The sequence below is a fragment of the Sarcophilus harrisii genome, chromosome 2, assembly GCF_902635505.1.
Source record: "Sarcophilus harrisii chromosome 2, mSarHar1.11, whole genome shotgun sequence".
Taxonomy (NCBI): Eukaryota; Metazoa; Chordata; class Mammalia; order Dasyuromorphia; family Dasyuridae; genus Sarcophilus; species Sarcophilus harrisii.
Genome location: NC_045427.1, coordinates 593,305,453 through 593,328,990, shown reverse-complemented (window position 1 = coordinate 593,328,990; position 23,538 = coordinate 593,305,453). Strand labels below are relative to the sequence as shown.

Genomic DNA, 23,538 nt, shown 5'->3' with positions numbered 1-23,538 from the left:
TTTGCAAGGGTCAATGTTGAAAAATTACCCATGCATATGTTTTGTAAATAAAAAGCTATAATAAAAAAAAAGGAAAAAAAAGAAGTAAAAAAGAGATACTTCTGAGTAATCATTTTAAGTTAGGACTTGCTGTACCACACAGGGGGATGGTTTAAAAAAAAAAAAGACCTCTGAGGTTCTGGATGTCTCTAGTCTACCAAACACATATAAACAGCTCACTGGCATGATAGAAAGAGACAGTATGGTACAGTAGAAGGCGTTTGGGTTTAGAATTGGAGGACCAAGAATGGGCTTAATTATGTCTTTAGGGCATTTTCCCTGGATTTTGTAAAATTGACCTTAATTATGTGTTGTGCCTCATAACCTATGACCAAAGAGCTATCAGTCTCCTTTTATCAGGAAGTGGCTTCCTAGTAGCTACCTCTTAGCAAGGAGTCAATATAGAGAGTTCGTGATTTTGAAAACATGAAACCTAGAAGCTGGTAGCATAGAGAAGCCCAAATATCTCTGAGACCAAGAAAGATCCCCTCACAAAGTCAACATAATGTCCAACAGAGACCAGAGATATGTGTCCAGCAAAGAACAACATGATACAATCACTAGGAAACAGTAGCAGCTCTATAAGCCATGAATGTGCCCTCGCCCATAGATTCCTAAGATGTTCCCTGGTCATCCTTATTCCTTATGACAATACACTCCATATAGTCAAATATGTTCTTTCTGTGTATTCTCTTCCTCTAGTGGGGTGGTAACAGGTAGGAAAGTATACTTCCTGTGGCATTGGAGGTTTAGTCATTTTATTTGCTGTGCTATTTGATTAAATTTTATTTTGAACTAACATCTACCAAAGAATTGGAAAAAAATAAAAATAAAGTTTCATGAGCTATAGTTAAAACCTTTAGAAAGGAATACTTACCCACAGAGTGCTTTAAACCTGAGATGCCCCAGGGACTAAATCTTTAAAAAGATTCAAGTTTTAAAAATCATTTGCAAATGTTAAATTGATTGGAAACTTTGACTTCTTAGAGATGTTACTTAGAGTTTTGTTAACCTTTGTGAGGAAATAACTGGTCCCAGAGAGTGGGGTAGGATTGAAATCCTAACCTTTGGTCATATAAACTTTAACTAAGGAAATCCAATAAGCTTTTCATTATCTGTTTTCATGATGGGGCCTCAATTATTTTTTTACTTCATTGTCCTCCTCATCCTGGGTAAGGGAGATATTCCTCACAAAATTCCCTTATTAACAAGTCCTAATTTGAAGTGACCAAGACTGTCTATCAATTTAACTGTTGCAGACATTTTTTTTCCCCCAGATTGTATCTTTCAAAACTCCTGAACTTTCTTTTCTGAGTATTAATGGATTATAACCTAAAAGTATTGGACCTAGGTCAATTAAAACCAATTTACACAAAGTCATTTAAGGTCATAATTCACAAGGATCAAAGATTTAGAGATAGAAGGGATCTTAGAGGCGATCTGACTCGATCCTCTCATTTTATAGATAAGCAAACAGATTTGTAGGAATTAAGTCCTCCCTTAGCTCAGTTCCCTACCTGTGTTGTTCTCTACCTCATTAGGATGAAAACACCCTTAGGACAGAAACTATCTCAGAGTTATATTTTCACCCTCAGACCTTAGCAAATGAAAAATATTTATTTCCAAGCACTTTGCTAACTGGTTTGATCCAGACCATTCTAATTAACATCAGAGGCAGAGTTTAAACCCAGTCCCTCTTACTCCAAGTTATTCCCTCTCTCCCACTCCCTCTCTTTGTCACTTTGTCTTTCTCTGCCTCTGTCTCTCTCACACATACATTTGTAAATTAGCCTATTTGTCTGAGAATGTTTCTTTCTGAACTATTTCTTATTTTAAAAAAAAGTATTTGTGAAATTTGCAGCATATCAAATAAGAGAGTATCCACATAACAAATGAACCACCTGTTTGAATCTCTGTTTTGCCATTTATAAGTAATGAAAGACCCTTCATTTCCACAAGCTTCAGATTTCTCATCTATAATAAAAATAATAATGCTTGCCCAAGTTATTTACTATAAGAAAAGAGTTTTGAACAAAAAACATAAACATAAAATGCCACGAGCTATTATTTCTGCTAGTTGTGATAATACCATTGATGTTTGTTACATAAGAAAGAGCACAAATCTGTGTTTTCATAGTCAGATGACAAATCAAGCAACATCTCTAGACCTCAGTTTCCTCATATGTTAAAAGCAACATCAAATTAGAAGGCTAAAGATGAAAAGAGAGCTTCATGAACTTATAATAGCTTTAACCTGACCTACTTGAAAAAGCAGTTGACTTGAAAAAGGAGAAATAGATAAAGGTAATGATATTGGTTATGATTATCATCATTTTAAAAAATATATAGTCTAAATGAGACAAAAAGTAAGGAAGACAAAAGAATACAAAGACATGTCAAACATTAAAAATTTAATTTTTTCACCAAATATATATGGCATCCAAGGAAAACACTAATTCAGAAGATAAACTCTTTTGCAAAATCTTAATCTGAGGATGGTGGCTAAAATTACTAGCATTAGTATCACTTCACAAAATAATGAAAAGCAATGAAGAGAAAAAGCTTGGTATGAGACTCAGATCATCCCAAGAATACTTGTAAATAAAACTGAAGGACAAATAGATGAAAAGATAAAAAGAAAAAGAAAGTAAGAAATAGATTTGCCAATTATTTCTTCAGCTATTTTCACTATTATGGATTGACTTTCATGTTAGATTTATACAGTTCAGTAAACAATGTGCTATTTGAGGAAATAAAAATAGCACTTTAAAAGTTTTTAGGAAAAATCACTGTTGTTGTTCAGTCATGTGCAACTCTACATGACTGATAAATTTTGTCCATTGGACTTTTTTGGCAAAGATAGTGGAGTGGGTTTGCCATCTTCAGTGCATCTCCATTTAACAGATGAGGAACTGAAGCAAATAGAGATTAAATGATTTTTTTCAGGTTTACATGTATCTGAGGTCAAATTTGACGTCAGATCTTTCTAACTCTACATACAGTGCTCTATTCTAGCTGTCTAGCTACATCTAGCTGTCCCAGAAAAAGACACTAGACATAATCAAATGTACACAGAAATCCATATGTAAAGACACATATTTCTGAAGTCAATTAGGAATATCTAGTTTAAAGTAATTTTAAAATAATTCCAAAGAGTGATGATTCTAAAAGAATGGACAGCATTGCCCCTTCCTTGCTCCCCAAAATGACAACTGCAGGGAAAAAAGTTGTGAATTTGGAGGCAGAGGCTTTGGTTCAAATTTTGACTCTACTGCTTACTACCTGTATAAAATTGGGTAAGTCACTTAACTTTGCCGGACTTCAGTGTTCTCATCTGTAAAATTAATCCTCTGAGGTTCTTTTTTTTTGTTTTTCATCTATGATAATCAGTAATCCCCAACTTTTGTTGGGGATTTTCAATTTTATCCAACATGATTATAGAAATTTATAGATTTATAAATTATAGAAATAGTTGGAAAGTAATGTATACTTTTCCATCTCTATAAATGATTATGATTTTTGCACATATATCAAGCATATCCTTGATGAAAATTTATGAAGGAAGAAGCAGTCTGTTGTAGCATTTATTAAACAGAGAAAATTGGAATCACACAAAATTCTTTGATAGATGGAAGCAAAAGGAAAACTTTGTTCAAGTGATTTTCTTAGTATCATTATCAAGGGAAGCATAAAATGGGGAGAGGCATATAAGTCAAAGGTGTTCACTACTGATATGAAGATAATGCTGTCCAGAGGTCGGGTAGAAAGATTCCTTTTGGAATTCTTAGTTGTTGATTGTGTCCAGAGGAGATGCATATAGGGGTCATATCTTCTCTCTAATAGTCTTTGGGCTAATTATCATGTTGACTTTAGGGGAAGATATATTTTCAGGAGCTGACCAGTGAATTCTTTCTTGTGGTTTGGTTCTGGACAGTTTTCTTTTATAATTCTTTGGGAGACTGTATTCAGGTTGTGTGTGTGTGTGTGTGTGTGTGTGTGTGTGTGTGTGTGTGTATTTGGTCTTTGTTTTCAGGGAGTTTGAGAGATGTTATGAGTACCAGCAACATATTATCTATATTAATTTGCATGTAAAAATGTTTTATCAAGGAAATGTATAATTGGAAACAGATTGCCTAGGGCAATCAAATGAGCATTTCCACCTGGCTACAAATCCCAGTCTGTGAAAGCTAGCACTTCCCACCAAGTCACAACTTGTCTGGGTCTCTATTCCCTCACCTCTAAATCTATGATTTTATGAATGAGTCTGATTGAATGGACAGCTCCCCATGATAGCAGTATAGGAAGCCTGTTACCATATCAGTGTATCAGAGGGCATCTAATCCAAACCCTTCTTTTTTTCAGAGGAGTAAACTCAGATCCAGGGAATGATTTGTCCCAGATCCCACTATTTGTGATTGTAAGAACTGAAAGGGTTCTTTTATTCAAGAGTCCCTGCTTGTTCCATTGAAAGTTCAAATGTACCTATGTTTACCATTAGATCAGTGGGGTCTAATGGGAGATTAGATGCATTGACATTGTGGTTAGGATTCCTGGTTGTAGTTAAGCTGCCATACTTATTAATTGGATGATGGGAAAAGAGTCCATGGAAAATAACTATTGGCATGAGTTGAGTAAGGATTCTCCTGACCAATTTTTCCAACATGACACTTCTTGAATGGAAACTATTATATCTGGCTCATGCTTGGCCATCTCTATAATTTTTGCCTGGAATTGACATCAAAATAAGGGAATGCTTTCCCTTATGTCCCTATTCTGTTTTGACAAATTTCTATAATCATGTTGGATAATAGTTGGAAAATCATATTAAATCTTGTAAGTTAATTAGTTAAATCAATAAGTTAAAGAAACACATCTGATTTAGTGTATATATTGTAAGATAAAGGTATACCAGCTACTTATTGTTGGTTAAGTTAAAGATCCTTTAATTTTTCATTGCTATGGGGATAATTAGGCAAATAATTATGCATTAAGTTTGTGAAACTAGGATATTCTGTTAGCTATCATGAGAACTATTTGTTCTGTGTTAAGGAAAGAATAGTTAGCTTGTAGGAGATGCAAACTATTTTGTTAAGGAGTATGTTCATATGAACAGAGCTAGAAGCTGTGTTTTTTAATGTAAATAATATATGCATTGCTTTAAACTTTAAACTGGGATTACTTTCAATTGTTACTCAATGTATTTATGTATCCATCCCAGAATCTTTTGCTAACTTTAGATAAATCTAGCAACTTTAGATGAATTTGTTTTTGTATTGGAATACATCTTATAATATTGGCTTCTGATTTCTGTGTGTAAATATAGGTGATAGATATTGGTGATAGATAAAATTGCGAATTCCCTGGTTTAATAAAAGATTCCATGAGATTTGAGCTAAATTTCATTATCTTACTTGTTTATTGGCAAAGTAAATTGGAAGTTTGTTTTGAAATCAATTAGTAGGACACTTCTACAAGTGACCTAGCTAGAGAAGAATAGACTAGAGCCATAGGACTGCATCAGATGTATTTAGATGAAGGAATACATCTACTTTTTCTTTCGCATCTTTTGTCTGTAAGGTTTATTTATCAAAGGGGACTGCCCTTTTAAATTTTGTCAGTGTTATGAAAGGGGATTGCCCCCTTTGATTTTTGTCAAGTCATCAATTTTTCTATTTTTGTCTTTGGTTTAAAAGAAATAGTCATATGACCATCCTTTTTCATGACCTGTTGGTCTTGTTAATAAAATGATCAAATTGCTGCCATCCCCCCCAAGAAAGAAAAAGAGCCATAGGCTCTGCCCATTAGTATCTATGTTCTAGATTGTCTGAGTTCTAGATTTCCAGCCATACTTGAGCACACAAAGAGATTCCTCTAGGGTTTTATGACTTTTTGCTTTCTGATCATAACATCTTCTATAGATCCTTCAGGCCACTTCCATCTCCCCTAGAGAGTGAGCTATCTCAGGAAACTTATTGTGGGAGATAAAGACAGGAAAAAGGCAGAGTTCACATGCTAAGTTCGCATAGGTAGAAGAGGTTATGAACCTGAAGTTATGAGCCCTAAGTTTGAACCCACATAAGACACTTAATGACTATTTAATCATAAGAAAAATGCTTAACTTCTAAGGATCTTGTTTTTCTTCACTTAAAACAATAATACATTATCTCACAGGACTATTATAACACAAATACTGTAGAAGTCTTAAAATACCACAGAAATATGCATGTAATAGCTAAATAAGTATCCAATATTAAATACCATTCATGTTTAATATTTAATTTAATTTAATATTTAAGTATCTAATTAACCTTTAATTATTTATTTAATATTTAACATCAACTATTTAATTATTAAATCAACTATGTGGTCAATTTTTGATGACTGAGCTGTAGCTAATCATGAAACTAAGTTAAAGTTGAGTGGTTTCCACTTATTTAGAAAAGACAGTATATTACTTCTCTTCAGTTTGTATCTCCTTTTCCTTTATCTTTAAGGTTGATGCTAGCATAAATTTTAAAAATCAACTACTGTTTAGTTTGGTTACTATTAATTCCATGGTAAGCTTTTCTTCTTCTAATGCTTCATTGTGACTTAGAAGTGATCTTGGAATAAAAGCTTCAAATATAGGGCTGGTGACAGTATACACAACTGTCAGCTGAAAAGTAGCCAGTCAACTTAAGTTTAGAAAGGCCCATACCACCAAAATATTGGTTATTTAGATAGATACTTTTCATCAGAGAAATTTAGAAAGACAGTCTATATAAGGCATGAAGTTATAGCCATATGGCTCAAGGGAGGAGGTAGTCTGTTGGTGGTGCTATCCAGCAGCACCAGCCACCACTAATGGCAATGAAATGGAAAGTGTCACTCCCAGAGCAAAGCAATGGGCTTGTCAAGACCCCTGAGGTCATACTCCAACACACATAAAACAAGGATGACCATAGAATCACTCAGGTGGGGGGAACCTCAGGTACCATCCTTTCTAAACTATATACTTGAAAAAGGATCTCCTCTGAAATAAACTTAACCAGGTATCATTTATCCTTAAATCTGAATGCCTCAGGTGAATCACCTCAGAAGTGTTCTGATGAGGGCAGAGTACAAGAAGTTAATCACCTCTTGACTCCTAGAAAATATCTCTCTTTTTGTAGAATCTAAGACTGCATTTGCTTTCTTGTTTGACATTCATAGTTGGTTAATAATTCACTAAAAGTTCCAAGAATTCCCAAGTGAACTGCTGCCTAGCCATGTCTCTATCACCTTGTATTTGGGAAATAGACTTTTTTGAAGCCAAGTAAAAGACTTTAGGGGCAACTAGGTGGCACAGTGGATAGAGCACCAGCCATGAAATCAGAGGACCTGAGCTCAAATCCGACCTCAGACACTTAACATTTCACACAGCCTTGGAAAAATCACTTAACCCCAATTGCCTCAGAGAAAAACAAAAACAAAAAAACTTTATTTTTATCCTTATCAAATCTCTTCTCATTAGATTTATCCCAATATTCCAGCCTGTCAGATCTTTTTGAAGCTTATATATAATCATATATTGTTGGAAGGTATGTTGATCTTAAAACATAAGAATCCAGTTCGACATGATGAAATCAGTTTTGATCACTATATAGGCAAGAAAATGTTTCATGAGTCATGGAATGAGAAAGAAAACTATGGTCATATGGATTACAGTGGAATGATGGTCAAGCCTTTGAATCAGGGGACCCCTAACTAATAAATATCACTATCACTCACAATTTTATTTGGTAAGTCTCCAAGATAATTGAAAATATAAAAACTTACTCTCTTTATTCAGTTGATATTCACAGTAGGGAAGAGAGAAAGAAATATCTATCTCCCCAACCCTGCCAGATTATCTAAGGTACTTTACTATCATTTCCTATTTCCACAATTTTTTTCCATAACATTTCCTATTAACAAGACTTTGGAAGAGTGAAGTACCTCTCCTGTAAAAAATTATGTAGTATGGGAGTGAGTTAATCTTTGGTTAGAAGGACAGACATGTTGTTTTAAAGAACTGCCTAGTGATATTTCAAAAAATATTGTTTCATAAAACATCATTATTATGGAAATCATATTCTATACTGATATAATCACAGATATAGTAAATAAGAATTGGACTTGAAATCCAGTGGACCTGAGTTCAAATTTCACCTCATGTATTTAATAACTGTATTACTTTGGGCAAGTCAAGTTTTTCTTTCCTCTTTAATAACACAGGTCTTACAAAACCTTGAACTCTGAGGCTCCTATAGTGCCTACATAATAAGGCTATTCTGAGGATCAAATAAGATTGCACTTTGTAAACTTCCATGCCTAACAGAAATGTTAGTTATTATTTTTGTGGGAGGTCCGGAAGTGTACTTTGGAATCCAGCTTCTTAAACTGTGGGTCATGACCTCACATGAGATCTTATAACTGAATGTGGGGGTCATGAAATTGTGATTTATTATCAGCAAATATTTTATATGTATATCTATTTTGCATACCTATAAGTCTGGGATCATGTAAAAATTTCTCAGGCAAAAAAGGCATCACAAATAGAGACAGTTTAAGAAACAATGCTTTAACTGCCTGCCATCTAGGGGAGGGGGTGGAGGGAAGGAAGGCAAAAGTTGGAACAGAAGTGAGTGCAAGGAACAATGTTGTAAAAATTACCCATGCATATTTAGTGTCAATAAAAAAGCTATATATATATTATTTAATAACCTTTTTATTAACAGGTTATATGTATGAGTAACTTTATAGCATTGACAATTGCCAAACCTCTTGTTCCAATTTTTCCCCTTCTTCCCCCTACCCCCTCCCCCAGATGGCAGGATGACCAGTAGATGTTAAATATATTAAAATATAAATTAGATACACAATAAGTATACATGACCAAACCATCATTTTGCTGTACAAAAAGAATTGGACTCTGAAATATCGTACAATTAGCCTGTGAAGGAAATCCAAAATGCAGGTGGGCAAAAATGCTATATATTTTTTAAAAAATAAAAAAAGAAACAATGCTTTACAGAATACAAATAGGTTTGAAATAGGTACTCCCTCACTCCATCATCTCCCATGCTAATGAAATCACATAAGTTTCATTCATCGAAAGTGCTCAAATGAGCCTATTTCTCTCTTTCTTAAAAAAAAAAAAAGTTTTTCTTCACTGCTTCATTGATCAACCATTTCTAATTGTAAATGATGTCAGGTTGAATCAGAGTGTAAGAACATGAAATCTCCCCCATTAACAGATTCAAGGTTATGTCAACAGACATTGTGGGTAAAGGCCCATGTCAGTATATGCAGCATGAAGTAATTTGAGCTCAAGGATCTGCTGGGTCTTGACTTAGATATAAAATGAAGGAGTTGGATTAAATGTCCTCTAAAATCTCTTCCAGTTCCAGATCTAAGATCCTGTGGGGACATTACAGAAACCAGAGTAGAGGGATAAAGAAGAGGGCAGTTTGGTTGCTTCCTTATTTTCCTACTTGGACTTCTTTGCTATGGACCAAGGACAGAGGGTACAGAAATGGTGAAGGTATCATACCTGCTTTGTAAGGTAAAGATGGGTTAACGATGACTTGCTGGTTCTGGATTTATATATGCAGTACAAATGCCAAGGAGCCAAAAGCCAAAGGAAGCCCAGAGGTATCCAGACCAGAACAGTTTGTTCAAAGCACAGAGGCAAATCAGCATCTGGTCTGTCCAGGAACGAGGCATTCTAGTGAAAAGGAGAGAGAATCTACATTAAGCACATCTGTTTCATGCAAGTGTATTTTCCAATTTTTTGTTAAGTTGGTTCTTTAAAACAACATACCTGTCCTCCCGCCAACAAAAGCTCATTCCCAAATGAATATCCATCACCACCTACCCTCCCTTCCCAATCATTCCAGGAAGACAAATTTTACTTATTTGCCCCAAACAGTCCTAAAGACAGAAACCCACCCTTGCTAATCACAGTCTGATTACTTAGAGTGGAAGACTTGTAGAGTGAAGTAGTTCTCTGTTTTCTAGGTTTGGAGTGACCTTCTTATTGTACAGCCTAAAAAGATAGACATAATTCACGTGCATGAAAGTGGGGTGTTAGGTTCTTATTTTTGTTTTACTTTATTCATCAGATAAGAAAAAAAATCTTGAATAAATACTGAAGACTAGAATCTTAGGGCAGAAGGGTAGATAAGGAGCTCTAGGAAGTTAAAAAGATAAAATGGAGGAAAGGAATACTAACTTCAGAGATTTCCACCTTGGGTATCTAAAGCAAAATTCAACTATAATACTTGCCTCCTAGTTGGCAAATAAAATAATATAATACTTGGGCAGCTGGGTGGCTCAGTGAATAGAGCACCAGACCTGGAATCAGGAACACCCAAGTTCAAATCTAGTCTCAAAATCTAGCTATGTGATCTTGGGCAAGTCACTTAACCCTGTCTGCCTCAGTATCCTCATCTGTAAAATGAGCTGGAAAAGGAAATGACAAATCTTGCCAAGAAAACTTCCTAAAAGAATTGTGAAGAATTGGACACAATTGGAAAATAACTAAATAATAATACACTTGCCTCCTCCTGCTATTTGAATTTCTGGATGCAGTTCTCAAAACTGTCTATATATCCTTATGAGAGCAAATCTTAGGTAGGAAGGGATTTTAGTACTAAGGTATCTTAGGCTCTTTTCCTTATTTTTATTCCTTTTCTTGTTAGATTAGAAGGAGGTTTGCTACATTTTGGGTAATCCTAACTATGAAAATATGGCTTGAGCTCCCATCTCTTTATAGTTTTGCAGAAATCATAAATCAAATACCAAAATGTTTCATCAAGGCAATATAATAACAATTCACAGGAAAATACATAGGCAACCAATCTCATCTCCTTTCTTCTCCTCCCCCCAACCAAAAAAAAAAAAAAAAAAAAAAAACCAACTCATTGCTACCTCCTCCAGACCCTAGTAGAGAAATAACTCCCAAGGAAACTCTCAATTGAAAAACCACCCCTTATCTGCATGGAAAGTTAGAGGAAGCAAAAGTTTGATTTTCTCTTGTCTCCTATTAGCTTGGTCTGGAGAGCAGCATGAAAGTCTGCTTTATAGATGCCTCTCCAGGGGAATTCAAGGTCAAGATTCTTCTAAGACTCGGCAGCTACCACCACTCATTCTTCCCATGGTTCCTACTTTTCAAAATGGCCCTTACCTCCTGATATAATGATTGAATCAAAGCCCAAGCATCATAGGATTCTAGTTTCCTGTGCTTTTGTCCCAATGAATAGAATGATGGAAGAGATAAAGGATTTGAGTTTTGGTTGTTCCACCCATTAATTGTATGACTATGGAAAAGTTACCTCAGTTCTCTTGCCCTCCATTTCTTAATCTGTAAAATAGAGATAACGATTTTTCTCCCTGCCTCAAAGGCTTATTGTGAGGGAAATTCTTGGTAAACTCTAAAGTGCTACAGAAATATCAGCTGTCACTCTTACTGGCCAGGATTGGCCCTTTGGTAATTATTAAAATAAGTGAGGAAATGAAGGCAAATAAATTTTGATAATGGATACTAGGAAACTAGACATGACAAACCAAATATAATTTTGGGAAACTGCTCAGAAAATCTCAACCCAGAGAAACCCTAGGAATATCAGTGTCTGGCTCATTTTTACTCCAAAAGAGCCATGAGTACTTCTGAAAACATTCAAGTTAATATATTTTAAATTTAGGTCAGATTACATTTGACACAATTTTTAAAAGTACAGAATAGTTTATATAAGAGCCACTTCACTTTTAGATAAATTCAACTCTCATTTTCTGGAGAGTGTCAAGGAAATTTTTCTCTTGTAGTGAATCCTCCCTCACTTTAGGACCTAAGCCTTCCATGTGATCGACAGTACCAACAAAGAGGTAGATCTGAGCTCTTACTCATGACATATGATTTTCTGTCATATCTACCTCTCTAGTATCATCAAAGACAAAGTTCATAGGTTTACACATCCGTATCACGGTTCTGTAATTTATTCTTCTTCTTGGCTTTATGTCTCTCTATTGAGCTGATTTATCTAATGTTAATAAGGGTAAGTTCTGTGGGTTTATTCCTCCCTACCATAGCTCTATATGTCTCATTGCTTCTTAGTACCCATAGTTTCTTGTGATCTCTTCTGTACTAGGAAATGAAGATTCAAAGATTTTTCCTTCACATCATGACTTGGTTGCTATTTCATTTATCTCTGCAAAAAACAGTTCTTAGTGGCAGTTGTTCCTTCACTGATACCTCCGTGAGGAGGTGGAAATCACACCCATCCTCCATCTTTTTCATCTGTTAGTGGAAGTATTCTGGAGAATTACATAGAAAAGATATACTTCCTAATATATCTCTTTAAGAAAAGAGATGGGCATGGTTTCTTTCTAAAATGAATATTATTTTTCAGTATTTTGGAGGCTAGTAATTCTTTTCCCTCCATGTCAGGTCCTGGGCATATTCATGTAGCACTAAATTTAGGTACCTAAAATGCAACTTATATAGTCAGCCTTGAAGTCAAATAGATCTTTATGACCATAGCTAAGTCATTAAACTTTCAGTAAACTCTCTGGTACTATAAATCACAGAAGAGTTGTCTATTTACATCAGGGAAGAGGATTTCCATACTGTGAGGTATCTAGATTGCTGAAATTACAAGTCTAGATCCCCCCACCCAAAAACAAAAAGTGTAGGTTAGATTTTTGTAATGTGAATGGAACAAATCTAAAAGATTCTCAAAATGATCTCTTTTGGGGCTTTGTATACTCAGTTAAATTGCTTCAAATCCTAACAGACGTCAGGAATTTCAGGAGATTTGGCTCTTTGAAACTCTACTTAGAAGATAATAGCTTCAGTGCAGACACAGACACCTCAGTCCCTAGCACCCATTCCAACAAAACCCTGCAATTTGCATCAATCCACCAAAAGAAAAGCCAAAAAGAAAAGTCTAGGAAGCATATAGCCAAAAATATAAATCTCCCACATCAAAAATAAAATATTGCAAATATTCAGAAAGAAGTAATTAAAATACCAAGGATTGCCCAAGACCTAGAAGCTTCCTGACAAGAAATGATCTCAGAATACAAGATTCCAAATGACAAAAGGTATAATCTTATAGTTTAGAATAACTTACTCTAGAGAACAATCTTTTAAGATGCAAATAGGATTTTAATGGAATAAAAGAGCAGCTATTTCTGATGAAAAAAAACCAAACAAACCTGGATAGGAACTTTGAAAAACCTCAACAGTATAAAGAAACTTTTTTTTTTTTTTTTTTTAAGGAAAGCAAGTGGCATGAAATGTAAATTTATGACAATATAGAATTCTCTTTTCATGTTGTGCAGTGTGTATGTATAGAAATGCTCTTTTTATTATTTAAGAGTTCAAATTAAAAATAGATTTTAATTTTAAAAAATCCTGGATGACACTACTGTAGTCTTTAAATCTTTCTGTTTCATCATCGACTTATCTAATCTTTAAAATATTAGGACTATCTTTCCTTATTAGGCCTGAATTAAGATTGTTCTGAGCCTTCTTTTCAAGTAAAAATCTAATCCAGAATGTTTCAATGTCTAGTTGGATCCTAAATGAGAGAGCATAGTATACACAACAACAAAATTTTTTTAAAGAATAAATGTGCTAAAAGGTGAAGCCCTTATCATCTATAAGACTAATGTTTGCCAAAACTTTTGAGGGGAGAAAGGAAGAATAATAAACTGGTACTTTAGAATCCTTTTTTAGTCATACCTTACTGATTAGCTTTCCCACCATGAATTCTACATGTAATCTCCTTTCCCTCTCAACATTGAGATATAACCAATAACCAATCTAGGAATGTCTATCTCTACTACCATTCTATCTTCCTTACTTCCCTAGGAAAAATATCCCTGTGCCTTTGCAGAGTTAATCTCTCCATTTGTGCCTTTTGACCCCATTCCCCTCCTATCTCCTTTCTCAATAATCTTCTCTCTTTAATGATTTCCTTATCTTCCTGCCATGTAGGCAGGTTCCCTCTTCTGAGTCTTCAACTATTCAGATCATCTCATTGTGAAAAATAATTTAATTTTACTGTTAGCCCATCAAAATAAAATCCTCTTTCTCTCCTTCCTTTTATTAAAAAACTTCTAAATTAGTAGTCAGACAACTCTAAGATACCACTACACACCTGTCAGATTGGCTAAGATGACAGGAAAAAATAATGATGATTGTTGGAGGGGATGCGGGAAATCTGGGACATTGATGCATTGTTGGTGGAGCTGTGAACGAATCCAACCATTTTGGAGAGTAGTTTGGAACTATGCTCAAAAAGTTATCAAACTGTGCATACCCTTTGATCCAGCAGTGTTACTACTGGGATTATATCCCAAAGAGATTATAAAGAAGGGAAAGGGACCTGTATGTGCACGAATGTTTGTGGCAGCCCTTTTTGTAGTGGCTAAAAACTGGAAACTGAATGGATGTCCATCAGTTGGAGAATGGCTGAATAAATTGTGGTATATGAAAATTATGGAATATTACTGTTCTGTAAGAAATGACCAACAGGATGATTTCAGAAAGGCCTGGAGAGACTTACACGAACTGATGCTGAGTGAAATGAGCAGGACCAGGAGATCATTATATACTTCAACAACAATACTAGATGATGACCAGTTCTGATGGATCAGGCCATCCTCAGCAACGAGATCAACTAAATCATTTCTAATGGAGCAGTAATGAACTGAACCAGCTATACCCAGAAAAAGAACTCTGGGAGATGACTAAAAACCATTACATTGAATTCCCAATCCCTATATTTATGCCCACCTGCATTTTTGATTTCCTTCACAAGCTAATTGTACAATATTTCAGAGTCTGATTCTTTTTGTACAGCAAAATAATGTTTTGGTCATATATACTTATTGTGTATCTAATTTATATTTTAATATATTTAACATCTACTGGTCATCCTGCCATCTAGGGGAGGGGGGGGGTAAGAGGTGAAAAATTGGAACAAGAGGTTTGGCAATTGTTAATGCTGTAAAGTTACCCATGCATATATCTTGTAAATAAAAGGCTATCAAATAAAAATTAAAAAAAAAAAGAAAATTTCCCCTAACAATGGGGAAAAAAAAAGATATAAATTCTAAAAATTGAAAAAATAAATAAATAAATAAATAAATAGTCAGACTATTTACTTCCACCCCATCCCCATTTCTACAATAGTTTTATTCCCTCCCAGAAAAGAAAAGAAAAGGATAAAAGTTGGGGAGGAGGGGCAGGAAGCTCTAGGTTCCTTTTCAATCTTGCCTAGTCAAACCCCAAACAATTTCTTCTCCCTATCAATCACTTCCACTCTATTGAAATTACTCCCAAGAAGCTTAATGACAGCTTAATCAACCAATCTAAAGAGTTTCCTTTCAGTCACAATTCTTAAATTTCCTGCTGCTATAGATAAGGAGTGGAGCATCCCTCCTTAAAAATTCCCCACTTCTCCCATTATACATATTCTTTACCATCCTGGTTTAATTCCTGTTTCTTTAGCCATTCCTATCTCTTTTTTCTCCTTTTGACCCTTAAATTTGAGTTTATACAGGATTTTGTCTTCAATCTCTCTTCTTCTCTCACTACCCTTTTCTTCCCAGGAGAACACAGCCTCTTTCATGGTTCAACTATTATAATCTTTTTTTTTTTTTAATGAAATAGAAGACTTTATTATAACTATTATAATCTTAATGCCATTATTCCCAAATCTACTTTCTACTCCTATCCTGTTCTAGTCCCATTCCTTCAATCAGCCATAATCATTCTACTTGGGCATTCTCACTGATGCTTCAGAAGCCTCAACACCTTTAAAATCAAACTCTTCTTCTTTATTTCCCAAAACCAGTTCTTTGTCTCAAAACTTCAATGATTAATTGAGGGGATTAGATTCTAAAATCTCTTTGAAAAACTAATCCCTGCCAAAGATTAATGGATAATAAAGGATGGATGTGTTGCCTTTTCCAAGTCACTATTTTCCTTCCATCTGGAACATATTGAAGATGTAATTCTTATTCAAAGAAGCAGCCTCCACAGACCGACAAAGATTCAACTTGGGCTAAAAAGTCACTTGTCCAGAACATTAGAAAAGGGTCTTCAGCAAGGATAAAAAGGTAAAGTGCTTACCCAGAAGACAGAATTGCAGAATTCTTCCAACATGACTTCTCTTTGATGTACAGGCTTCTAATAGGAATCACAGTTCCTCTCCTTCCCTCCTTTTCTTGGAGCCTGTAGTAGGCAAACAACAAGGCATGTTCCCTATGACAGGCTGACTGATGGGTGGGGATAAATAATCTTAGCTTCCAGTTAAGAGCAGAGTCTTTGGATCTGATTCACAGGTTATTTAATCTTTAACCTCATAGCTGGGAGGGTGATTTTACAATCCCCAGAAGACAGACATGTGATTGTACTGGGGAATGTGGAATCATAGGGACAGGATCATTGGCTTTCAAAATGCTGGGCTGATCATTTCTTTCATCTGAAACCCAGGATGACAATGTCTAAAAAATCACATTGAGAGATAAAGTTAGGCCACGCCCAAAGTGTGGGATAAGGAATCTTTCCTTCTATTAAAAGTCACTGAAGTGCAGGTGAAAAACGGAAACTATGGGGACAATATACAAGTGAAAAAAAAATCCAAAATGATATTAATTTGGGTTGGAATAGAAACAAAACATCCCCCTAAGGATAGAAGAAATAGAAATAGAACAGAAATAGAAAGAAAAATATCCCACTCACTGGCTGAGACAGTTCAGCCAACTCTCTCTAGTAATAAAAGCAACTATAGCTGCACTGACTGCTGGAATTTCAGTACAATGAATTATCTGATACAGCAAGAAAATTCAAGATAGGAATAAGTCCATTCTCAATTATATTCCAACTCACAAGTATATTTTCTCTGGGCTCTATCTTGCTCTAACATGGATTGAAGGACCTTACTCTCCGCAACCAACCTCCCAAAACAAGCTTGCAGGCTTTTTTTGGTCTATTTATTTAGAGTAAGCAATGTACATATTGGAGGACAGAATAAAACAGATGAGGACAACTGGTACATTTTGCCCCATAAATAAACTTGCTATAAAAATATATAAATTGTTCTAACTATAAATCAGGCACTGATTTGAGAATTAAAATTTGAGTGTGTAGTCAATCAATCAGCAATATTGGTTAAGTGCTTACTATGTGCTGAGTATCCTCAAGGACTTTTCCTCCTGAAGGGGAAAATCACATGAACACATATAGATGTATATTAGACATACCCAGATCAAATATAGGGTTATCTCAATAGGTGGTGGGAAGACGTTTGCACCTAAATAGATGGTATTTGTTAGATCTGAAATAACTCAAGCTTCCAAGAGGCAAAGGTGAAAAGTTAGTGCTAAAACATGGAGAGAGTAATGAACAGCATACAGTTATTTTTTCAGGATTGTAGAAAGAAAGGAAGGGAGTAAGATGAAAGTACACTGAACAGGTAAGAAAAGACCAGATTGTGAAGAGCTTTAATTGATCAACTTGGGAATTTATATTTGATATAAGAGGTAAAGGGAACCATGCTTCAAACTGATGAGATATAATCTATATTTATATATGTACGTGTATATTTACATATATTTTTACATTTATGTATTTGTCTGTCTGTCTATCTATCTATCTATCTTTCTATCTATCTGAATCTGTCTTCAAATCCATCCATTGGGCTCCCATAGGCCCTTATCCCAATTCCATTCCAATCTAACTGATCTATCCAAATCTATCCCAATCATACCATTCCGATCTAACTAAAGTGTGTGAGAGTCTTGGTTCATAGTTTGAAAGAATTCAAAGCGATTCTCTTAAAGTCACAAAAGAGTTTATTTATGTCATAATTGACAGGCTAGTCTCCAAAGGTCGTCCAGAAAATTAGAAATAATTTGGGGAGAGCTTTCTTTATTGAAAATTTGGGCTTAGCTAATGGGCTAACAGCCTATAAGGTTGTAAATTGTAAAAGAGAGATAAGAAGTCAGGATGATATTAAATTCAGGTAAGGAGAGAAAATGTCTTTTAGCAAGGTACTGTCAATCAAACTGGATGGAATGGTTTTTTTTTTTTGTTTTGTTTTGTTTTGCAGAGAACAAATAAGGAGCAGTAGATCAAAGGTTTTATTGCTTTACATTCCTTAGCTAGGTATGCAGTTTTGAGTAGTCCCTTGACTGACCCTTTCTCTCTTTTGAGAAGGAGAAATTCTGGAACAGGGGCCCCTGTATACACTTCTGCCACCTCTTTTAGGAGGTAAATTTGCACATAAAAGTTTGTAATCATGTCATCTTTAGAAGACTTTGAATCAGGACAGGATGACATTCTTTCCCAAGGAGAGGACCGATGCATCCCAAAATCCAATTTTTCTCTTTGTCCCTCTTAGCTTGTGTATTACAAAATGACTATGGAAACATTGAGAATTGGGAGAGTTCTTAGAGGTTACCCAATTCAACCCCCTTGTTTTTCAGATGAGGAAACAGAACCACAGAGGTAAAGCAATTAACCTAACACTAGTGGCAGAACCCCACTAACTCAGGTCCTTAGGGGTCCATACCCGCACTCTTTCCCATCTGTAACCATAATTACATGCCTTAAATCTTCCTTAACCTTCTGGACCCTATATAGTATTCCATAAGATTCCATACATTCCATTTGAGCAGCCATATCAAAGTCTACCTTCCCTCAGCTTCACTTCATATTTCTTTCTGCTGGTCTGACTGGTTATAGAGAAGCCTTAGAATATGGGTTTGAATTGGGTACAGGTGATCTACCCAGCAGATACCCTCAAAGTTCCAGGGCATGGTCTGTTATGGCCTGAATCCTCTAATCATCTGCTTGCCAGAGGTTTCCTGTGCTTCTACCCTCTTCAGGCAGAAGAAACCTTAAGTTCTCCTTTCCCTTCTTCTCAGTGATTCAAGAAATTTGTTGGTTTTCAGAGCTCTAATCACATTATGGGATACCTTGATATGTGCATGAATTGAATCTAAAAGAAGCAGAGTTACACAAAATCATCAGCCTCATTCTCTCTTCCAGAATCATCAAAGTCCAACGACAGGACAAAAATCGAAATGACTGATGATGACCCAGGATGCTTTGGATGACCTCTTTGATGTCCAATCAAGCTCCAAATGCTCCGCAGTCCCTGCTTTAGCTGTCTGCTCTCAGCCACCCATTCCACTGGGGAAGTTTTACACACTTGGGGCAGACATCCACCAGCCCACCCCACCTTGCAACACACTTTTGGGTTTGAGACCTGTCAGTTACCTCCACTTGGCTTAGCCCATCTGTGGAGATACTCTACTAGTACAGTTTGTTAGGAGTCCCAGGTGAGATTTGGGGGATAGGTGGCCATCAGAGGTGATGAGCAGCCTTGAAAAGGCTGAGAGCTAAGAGAGAGAGAAAAACACAAGGGGCTAGTTTTCCTTGAACACCCCACATACCCCAAGAACCTTGAATGAGTGCTAGGAAAAATCTTGATTTTAGTGTCTACTGTTCATGGAATAGATCTAGGTGGAACCAGGACATTTTATATATTTATACACACATATATATTCATACATACATACATATAGATATGTACACATATGTATATGTACATGTGATGTGACTTGCTCTCTTCCCCTGTCACGGAGAATCCCAAATCTTGTTCGTGTAGAATAATATGAAGTCAGAGTCTATTGTTAATTCATCCATCCTGTCTCCAATCTAGTTAGCATCTTTAAAAACATCCACAACAACTTTTGAGACAACCTTGATTGAACTTAGCTTTCCCAGATTGTCTTATGTAATGGGCTGAAGTTCAAGTTGATGCACTGAGGTCCCAAGCACATGAGGCTAAAGAGTAATTGGACCATACTCTATTAATATATATGCTTGGAGAAAGAATGGCCCCCGCCCACTCTTTGTGCAAGTCCTGATGTGTTGTATAGGAAATGATGATTTTGGTGGGTGGAGGCAGAGGGGTGGAGAGAGGAGCAGAAAGAGATGGCTGGCTGGCTTCTTGATGCAGCTGCACACATTACTATCACGATCACCTCTTCACCTCCGATCCTTCTTCACCTCTACTGAGAATAAAGATTGAAGATTTTCCCTTAACCTGAATTCCTGACTCCGGCTGATTTTAAAATACGAGGTCATCACAGTCTTAAATAAATTAAGACAGTTGTAAACTCAGTCAACCATGATTGCTAACAAAAAGAAAGTTAGCTTTCTCAGACAATCTTGATTGGACTATCTTTAGACAGATCCGTGACCTGGTCTGCCAGGTATATCCCATCTAGCTCTCTGATTGTCCCTCTTGATTTCATACCTTTGCACCTAAGAAACCCCAAGGCTATATTTCCTCTAAAAAGGATCTGGTTATATTGAAAATATTTGCTAAGTTCCTTTCAGGAGTTAGCCCACTATGAGGTAGTCTCTCCCTCCCTCCCTCTCCCTCTCCCTCTTCCTCTCCCTTTCCCTCTCCCTTTGTCCTCTTCCCTCTCCCTCTCCCTCTCATCCTTCTTCTCCCTCTCCCCCTCCCTCTCCTTCTCCCTCTCCCTCTTCTCTCTCTCTCTCTCTCTCTCTCTTTCTCTCTCTCCCTCTCCCTTTCTCCCCCTCCCTTTCTGTCTCCCTCTCATTCTCCCTCTCCCTTTCTCCCCCTCCCTTCCCTCTCCCCCTACCCCTCCCTCTCCTCCTATCCCCTCCCTCTTACCCTCTCTCTCCCTCTTCCTCTCCCTCTCACCCTCCATCTCCCTCTCCCTCTCCCTCTCTCTCTCGCTAATGGCACCTTTCTTACTCTAGCTAACTCTTCCAAATCCCTTTCCTTTCAAACAATATACTCTGCCAACTCTATTTCATATTTGCCGCTCCTGATGTATCTATTTCTTTTTTGGCAAAGAGAATGTCTGTTGTGAGTTGTCACATGTTTATTTCGATCTAGATCTTGTTATCTCGACCATATCAGATGTATAAATGTATGTGTGTGTACACATATATTACATATATGTATATAGACACATAATGAATACAACAATGGAAATAGAGAAAGGAATGATTAAGCCAAAACTGAACACTGTAGAATGATACTGAGCAAGGAAGAGGAATGAGCGTGTGTCCCTTCCTCTTTCTTTTCTTTTGCCCAGAGGGAAAATTATGATATGGAATGCTGTCTATCTGATAGAATTGATATATTGATTAATTTGGCTGAACACTCTTTTTTCCTTTGTGTTTAAAAGAGGTGGTTTTCTGAGTGGTGGGGAGACAAGGAATATATTATAAAAGGAATCTAATATGAAAACAAAAAATCCCAATAAACATTCTAAATATTCAATAGAACGAGAATTCAAAGAGAAGGACAATTGATAAGGACCAGGGATCTTAGAATTAGAGACAAAGGAACCTCAGAGGCCATTTAATCCAACTCCCTCATTTTACAGGGAAGGTAAAAGATGGGGAATAAGCATTTATTAAGCACCTACTATGAAGCCAAGTATTGTGCTAAGAACTTACAAATTTTATCTCATTTGATCTTCACAACAATCTTGCAATGTAGGTGCTATTATAATCCCTATTTTAAGCTGAGAAAACTATGGCAAAGTGACTTGTCCAGAGTGATGCAGGTACTAATCGACATAGGTATAATTGAACTCTGGGTTCTGTGATCTAAAACTAAAAACACATCAAGGCCAATAGGGATGAGAGGAAGAGAGATAGAGGAAGAGAAGATTTTTGGTTTAGAAGACATTTCCTCCAATAGAGTAGAAGTTAAGAAGAAGAAAAATAAATATATTTTTTTTTTTCCTAAATAGAGCAGTATGTGTGGATTACTACAGATGTGAAATGTTACACGTACTTTCAGATGAGATCACTCTATTAGTTTTATTTAACCATCTAACTTTGTTAAAAGAGACCTCTCATAAAGTAGGGGTAACCTGTAAACATATATAGTGTAAAAACAATACACAATGAACAAAATTGAAAATGATCAGAAAATAAAACTTTGATTTGCTTTAGCAGCCATTGATTCTGAAGAGTGGGGATAAGGACAACAGAAGCTGAGAATTCATCTGCCTTAGGATGAGGAACAACTAGTGAACAGAGGGGCATCCATTCTCCAGAGTCCTGTAAAGACTGAGCATACCCAGGAAAAACTATCTATCAGTGTACACATTCAGACCCTCATCTCCTCATTGTACCTTAGGTTCTTGGAGGCTTGGGATCTGGGATGCTTGGCTCCCTTTTACAGTAGGTTCTCTGCTGCTCCAGATATTTGAAAAAAATTTGGAGAAAGGAAGTGAGCTATATGGAGATGTGGTTGCATCACGGGAAGTCCTAATATTGACCTGAACCAAACACTAGTGCCAACAGCTGGAAGATGTCCAGAAACTCTGGGGCTACTGTTATACCAGAAAAGGGACAGGAAGGTGAAAAAGTAAATTACACACTTCTTCCCTTCTGTACGAAATTTTCCTTTTAATTATTGATCCCCTGAACTACTAAGAATGTCATAGAGGTGTTGAGATCCTGGATTATAGATAGTGGCTAATTTCCAAACCTTTGCCTGCTAAATTAATTAATAACTGCTGCAGTGGTTTTTTTAAAAAATTTTTTCTGGTTATACATGTATATTAATTTTTTAAAATTCACATTTCTTTATGAATTCACATTGGGAGAGAAAATCAAAACAAAAGGGAAAAACCATGGGAGAAATTAAAAAATAAAAACAAAAAAGAAGTGAACATAGCATGTGTTGATTTATATTCAATCTCCATAGTTCTTTTTCTGGATGCAGATGGTATTTTCTATTCAATGTTTATTAGGCTTGCCTTGGCTCCCTGAAGCACTGAGAAGAACCAAGATTTTCACAGTTGATCATCACACAATGGTGCTCTTACTGCATATAATATATTCCTGGTTGTTTAACTCAACATCAATTCATGTAAATGTTTCCAAGCCTCTCTAAAATCCGCTTGTAAAACATTTTTTAAATAAAACAATAATATTCCATTACTTTCATATAGTACAACTTATGCAGCCATTCCCCAAATGCCAGCCATTTTCCAATTCTTTGCTATCACACAAAAAGTTGCTACAAACATTTTTGCACATGTGGGTCCTTTTCCCTCCCTTATGATTTCCCTGGGATACAGACCCAGTAGTGGCTCTGCTGTTTCAAAGGATATGCACAGTTTTATAGCCCTTTGGGCATTGTTCCAAATTGCTCTCCAGAATAGTTGGATCATTTCACAACTCCACCAACAATGCATTAGTGTCTCAGTTTTCCCACACCAACATTTATCATTATCTTTTCTTGTCATTTTAGCTAATCTAAGAGGTGTGAGGTAGCATTTCAAAGTTGTTTTAATTTGCATTTCTCTAGTCAATACTTATTCAGAGCATTTTTTTTTAATATGACTATCGCTGGCTTTAATTTCATCATCTGAAAATTGTCTGTTCATATCCTTTGACCATTTATTAGTTGGGGA

The 23,538-nt window shown here is 36.0% G+C and overlaps 1 protein-coding gene across 1 annotated transcript in view; it reads right to left on the bottom strand.

Moving 5' to 3' along the window:
• ABCC2 (ATP binding cassette subfamily C member 2) overlaps positions 1 to 16,357 on the bottom strand; it is a 71,605-nt gene extending 55,248 nt beyond the window's left edge. Inside the window, exons 1-2 of the mRNA XM_031956244.1 lie at positions 16,184 to 16,357; positions 9,593 to 9,766 (exon numbers count right to left, since the gene is read on the bottom strand). Of these exons, the coding sequence (XP_031812104.1) occupies positions 9,593 to 9,766; positions 16,184 to 16,216 (207 nt within the window). The 5' untranslated portion in view covers positions 16,217 to 16,357. The remainder of the gene's footprint in view (positions 1 to 9,592; positions 9,767 to 16,183) is intronic.
• Between the last annotated feature and the right edge of the window lie 7,181 nt (positions 16,358 to 23,538).